This window comes from Pundamilia nyererei, unplaced genomic scaffold (genome assembly GCF_000239375.1).
Source record: "Pundamilia nyererei isolate P.nyererei 1_Seehausen unplaced genomic scaffold, PunNye1.0 scaffold00052, whole genome shotgun sequence".
Taxonomy (NCBI): Eukaryota; Metazoa; Chordata; class Actinopteri; order Cichliformes; family Cichlidae; genus Pundamilia; species Pundamilia nyererei.
Genome location: NW_005187453.1, coordinates 432,772 through 438,463, shown reverse-complemented (window position 1 = coordinate 438,463; position 5,692 = coordinate 432,772). Strand labels below are relative to the sequence as shown.

The following is a 5,692-nucleotide window of genomic DNA, read 5'->3' as shown; positions in this document are numbered from 1 at the left end:
TATATATATAGCCTGGGAACGCATTTTGGGCCATCCACACTCCAAGTAAAACTGTTGTGTTGTGGATACATACCGGCAAGCGCCGCCCCGCCCACATCTAATGACGCAACGTCCTAATAACGAGTCCAGTGATTGGCCAAGTCCAATCCACAGCGGGGGGAGGTTACGTTTGTGGATGTCTTCCAAACTGACTGAAACGTAAAATGATTCTACGGCTCTTATGAGATGTTGTTTTTATTTGACGTGCCATTCTCCGTGACTGGATTGTAAAGGGGGAGACGATGTCGGACGCCGAATGTGCTCACAGTCCAGACCAGCTGAATAAATTCCAGAAATTGACAGGCCGGCCGCCGCACGGTGTGACGTTAGCAGGTCGGTCAAAAACATTAGCAAGATATGCTAACGACGTTACGCTTTACCTGGACGTTATCATGTTTGTACAGTCAAATTGAGTCTGTGTTATTTACATCAGCTGCTTGTTACTTTGAGTCAGGAATTTTAAACTTTGCTTTTACTCGTGATATTTTAAAGCATTACATTCAGGCTAGCAACATCCCGCAATTCTGTTTGATTATCTTTTGATGTGTTGGGTGCGATCCTATCTAAGCTAACAGGAGAAAATAGCACATAATACTTTTGCATAGAGCTTTATCGGCTGCAGTGTGCTACAGTAAATGTTCTAATATCGGCTGGAGTGGATTTCATGGATTTCAGGTTTTATTTATAACAATTTGAAGGTTTAAGCTTTGTGTGTATCTTTGGTTTATGCTGAGGGTTGATAAAAATATTTGATGGTTTAAGCGGATCACAGAGCCATGTCCACTAACAAGTTTCAAGCTCTTATTAGGTATGTTCTCAGTCATGGAGAGATTTGTTATATCTCTATTTTCCAGCAACGTATAGAGAGGATAACTTCAGTATAACCTCTACTGGCCAAAAAAAATAAAAATAAAATAAAACCCAAACATATCTGAGATGATCTATTGTGTGTATAAAATTTTCAAAGACTGCTCTTTGGTTGCTAGTTATTTCCTTTTATGCCTGTGGTAGATCCTAAGTTGAGATCCTGTATACTTTTGTGTTTTACAGATACAAGCTGGTCAGGAAAGGGAAATTCTGCAGTACAAAGACCAAAACTGGTCACTCTAATGGATGCTGACATAGATCTACAGAGAAATATTATCTTGATAGCTGATAAAATACTTATATTGTAGTTTTATTGCTCATATGAAGTTTTACAAGACAGTAGGAGCAAATAGGTGCCATAGTGTGCCTGAGTATTGATGAAACTACAATGGGTAGAAGATGGACTACAAAACGCACATCCTCCTTCACCACAACATGTTCTGACCCTTTTGTTTTATGGAGGTCTTATAAAAGAGAACAGTCAGTGGAAAAACTCCTTGTAGGCTTAAAAAGAAGAAAAATCTAGGGCCAGGTGTACTAACGTCTACAGCAGCACAAAGCCTTCTTTTGACATTAAAAAGCTGCTGGATTTACGAAAGAGACTAAGTGTCAGTATGTGAACAGGAGGGGTTTTTTGAGGCTGGTATTATGCCAAATGTATTTGTATTTTCACTTTCAGGAGGAGAATATTTAAATGAGTCACACCAGTGTAAATTACAAAGTCTTCGGAACACAATTTACTGCAAATTGCACAAACTTTAGTGCTGGAAAAAAAAAGAAGTTGTGTTTGGAAAAAAAATTGCGTGCGTGTTTAGAGGCAAACCCCATTTGTTGAATCTGTAACTAATAAAAGGTTTGGGGAGTTAAATTAATGCTTAAATGTTGCAATGTGCTATTAAAACTAAAAGGCGAAGTGCGCATTCACGCACATGGGATAGTAACATAGCAACTGAGATGGCTCATCATCTGACTGTAAATGATGTTTTGTGGTCTTTTGCGCATGGTACAGGTCAGCTGTTCCACACAGATTTCAGGTTTATAGGGTGGGACCGTTTTTAATAATGCAGTTTTCCTCTGGATCAATCTTGCGCTGCACCTGAGTCCTAATCATTAGAACCCTTTGCACAGTGCTGAGAAATAACTCTTCTGATAGAAGAGTTATTTCTTATATAAAAAGCATATTCACTTTTATTCAGCCTCGTCTCATTTATCATGATTGCCTTGCTGTTTTCAGAGGGAAAAAAATTATATGAAACCTGAGCTTAAACTGGATTATTTTAGTTAGCAGGCATGCAGCGCTTTGCCTTCCTCTGGATTTTTAAGCCACTAATTTGCATTCTTTCTACAAAAAGTTGTTTTTTCTTTTTACTGAGGTGAACTGGCTGCATCTTTATATATAAATTACAGCACATTGTTAGTAAATTACCCTGTAACTGCGGCTTCACAGTAATTTGCCTCAATTAGTATATCTATCCAATAGCATTTAAAAAATTAAATGTAAGAAAATAGGATTTTTTTTAATCTTCTGTGTAACTCCTTTCCTCCTCTCTGTTAAGGATTTCTGCAACTGCATTCAAATTCGCTCCATCCATCATGTATCCCAGCTGACCTGTTGTAAAAATTATTCATGGTAATCCTAAAGACTGCAATACAGCCAAGGAAATTAGTAATGAATGCTGATTATACTGAACCTTAAGCACATTCTTATCAGTTAACATAGATCATAATCTTGAGCTTATATAGCGTTCTTGGTCTAACGCCTTTACGTTTCTTCCCAAGTTCCAGTAAATGTCATACAACGACTCTTGTAATGCAGAATTTCTCATAGTTATGAATATGAAAGTTGACATGTTATGTATATAACCGGTGGAGCATTAGTCAGGTTGGAGCTATAACTAGTCTTAAGTTCTAAAAAACGTTTGACTTTTTAGATGCATATGCAGATTATACTCTAACGCTTTAATTGATTTGATTGCTGGGTGATATGACCACGGCATATCACTGTTATTACAAGTACTTGTATTACTTTTGGATAATGTTTTTTATATACCTTTTTTTTTCTGTCAGTTTAAAAAAAAAAAAAGTTTGTTTCATCTGGTAAAGCAGTGTCAAAGTCCAAATCATGCATAAAATTAAGAGCAGCATTTAGCTCAAGTAGTAGCTTTTTGCTATGATGGATGGTACTCCTCATCGTCATTTTTAGGCTTTGATTGTTAATTTTTTTTCTGTTTCCAGGGCATCGCACACCACCTGCCCGCAGTGGGCACCGCTGCGTCGCTGACAACACTAACCTGTATGTGTTTGGTGGGTACAACCCTGACTACGATGAGTCAGGAGGCTCAGAAAATGAAGACTATCCACTTTTCAGGGAGCTATGGAGGTATCATTTTGCAACAGGCTGCTGGCAGCAGATCCGAACAGAGGGCTACATGCCCACAGAGCTGGCATCAATGTCAGGTGAAGCATTGTGTATTTAGTACTTCTGAACATTTTACTAGTGTTTACACATTGTTGGTATTTCATACCCCCACCCCCACCCCCACCCCCAAAAAAACCAAACAAACAAACAAAAAAAACCCAAAACACATATGAAAATCAAATTTGGTGTTTCTGTTTTTCTGCAGCTGTTTTGCACGGTAACAACCTCCTGGTGTTTGGGGGCACCGGAATCCCCTTTGGTGAAAATAATGGCAACGACGTTCACGTTTGTAACGTGAAGTACAAACGATGGTCGCTGCTCAACTGTCGAGGGAAGAAGCCCAACAGAATCTATGGACAGGTAGCCACAGAAATCAGTCGTCCTCCTTTCTGACGACCACATTCAAATTAGAAAAATTTGTACGTAAAATTTTTGTTTCAGTGTTTTATCTGCCATTTCATACTTTCTGCCGCCAGGCAATGGTTATTATAAACGGCTTCCTGTACGTGTTTGGAGGGACAACAGGTTATATCTACAGCACAGACCTACACAGGCTGGACCTGACCACAAGAGAGTGGATCCACCTTAAGCCCAACAACCCTCCCGATGACCTGCCCGAGGAGCGGTATGATGATACTTGAGGAGTTTAGCATTAGGGGTGGGGGGGATATTTTGTTTGGCAATATTGTATCAATACAGGGAAACCAAATATCAATATTTTATAGAATACAATAAATTTCTCTGCAGTTCACTGCTGTATTATCAGAAACAGATTGGATATAATTGCCACTTTGATCCCATTCAATTGCCGACTGATTCCGTCTTATGTTAACATTTATGGCAGGTTATAGTGACATTGTTGGTATGCTTGAAAATCATTTTGCAAGCAAAAAATAATTATTAATAATAATTGGGCGACCGTGGCTCAGGGGGTTGGGAAGTGCATCTGTAACTGGAAGGTCGCCGGAATTATTATTGCAGAATCTTAAAACTTACAATAATATTGTATCGCAAGTGAAGTTTTCTGATAACATATCTCTTTCCATCTCTACTAGTATTAAAATGTTAAAATTCCTTGTCATGGTGTGTTTCACAGATATAGGCATGAAATAGCACATGATAGACAGAGGATCTATATTCTGGGAGGAGGAACTTCCTGGACATCATATCCTTTAGATAAGGTACTGTACCACTGAAAGATTTTATATACCCTCAAGTAACTTGTCACCAGCTAAGGTTCCAGCTAAGGAAAATCCATGTTCCTGGTGTATTCATAGTCTTAGTCTAAAGTCTAGTCTTTTTTTGAACTCCCTAGGATTTGTTTAGTGTGCCAATGGTAAAAAGAGAAGAAACAAAACTCTGGTTTTACAAAAAAAATAAAAAATCTGTACACTACTACTAAAAAAAGCATATAAAAATGCTAGCATTAGTCATTGTTTATATATCTGTACTTCTACGCAAAAGCTGATCAGATGAGTTGGAAATATTTTGAATTTATCAGTAGAAGTGTCTTCCATCTTGATAATTGTCCAAGTCTGTCATTTTTCACACATGTCACTTTTTAAAATGTTTTTTTAAATTATTTTTTATTTATTTAAGATACATGCTTATAATCTGGAAACCAATTCCTGGGAGGAGATTACAACTAAACCTCATGAAAAGATAGGTTTGTATACTTCACATTATGATTAACTGTAAGCCTGTGCTATCCTTAACAGTAGTGCACTTTACTAAAATATCTGTGCTTTTGACAGGCTATCCTGCTCCTCGAAGGTGCCATAGCTGCGTGCAGATACGCAACGGTGAGGCCTGCTATACCAAAGAACATATTTCTGTATAGCCAGTATCACTTATTAAGCACTGTAATTTCATACTACATCCTCTCATTCTAATGTTTTTATCTGCTTTTTCTATTGTAGATGTATTTATCTGTGGAGGCTACAATGGGGAATTGATATTAGCTGATCTGTGGAAAATCAACCTTCAGACTTTCCAGTGGAGCAAACTACCAGCAGTGATGCCCGAGCCAGCCTACTTTCACTGTGCTGCTGTTACCCCAGTTAGTACAATACCATTTCTTTGGATCAGTCTAAATTTCAAAGTAGCAAAATTACCTTAGTACTCACCAAACTCAGAATATAAATGTATGCACAGAAGGTGAAATTACATGTTAGATAAGCTGTCGTGGGTTCCTTGCATATACTATATAAAAAGATGGACAAAGCCATGGTGACGTCACCTTCTGGTTTGCAGATTCTCTCTGTAAAGCCTCTAGCTGATGCATCTGTTTGTAAATCCAAATATGACAAACTGTGAGGACAGTGCTCACAGCAATCTGTCCATCACAGAGGAGTGATGTCCTAAAGC

At 38.2% G+C, this 5,692-nt stretch overlaps 1 protein-coding gene across 1 annotated transcript in view; it reads left to right on the top strand.

Annotated features, from left to right (window-relative positions):
- Positions 1–143: 143 nt before the first annotated feature.
- The window catches only part of klhdc10 (kelch domain containing 10), a 7,434-nt gene continuing 1,885 nt past the window's right edge, over positions 144–5,692 (top strand). Inside the window, exons 1-8 of the mRNA XM_005733428.2 lie at positions 144–372; positions 3,142–3,363; positions 3,531–3,685; positions 3,802–3,950; positions 4,422–4,506; positions 4,925–4,991; positions 5,080–5,127; positions 5,245–5,384. Coding sequence (XP_005733485.1) covers positions 282–372; positions 3,142–3,363; positions 3,531–3,685; positions 3,802–3,950; positions 4,422–4,506; positions 4,925–4,991; positions 5,080–5,127; positions 5,245–5,384 — 957 coding nt within the window. The 5' untranslated portion in view covers positions 144–281. The remainder of the gene's footprint in view (positions 373–3,141; positions 3,364–3,530; positions 3,686–3,801; positions 3,951–4,421; positions 4,507–4,924; positions 4,992–5,079; positions 5,128–5,244; positions 5,385–5,692) is intronic.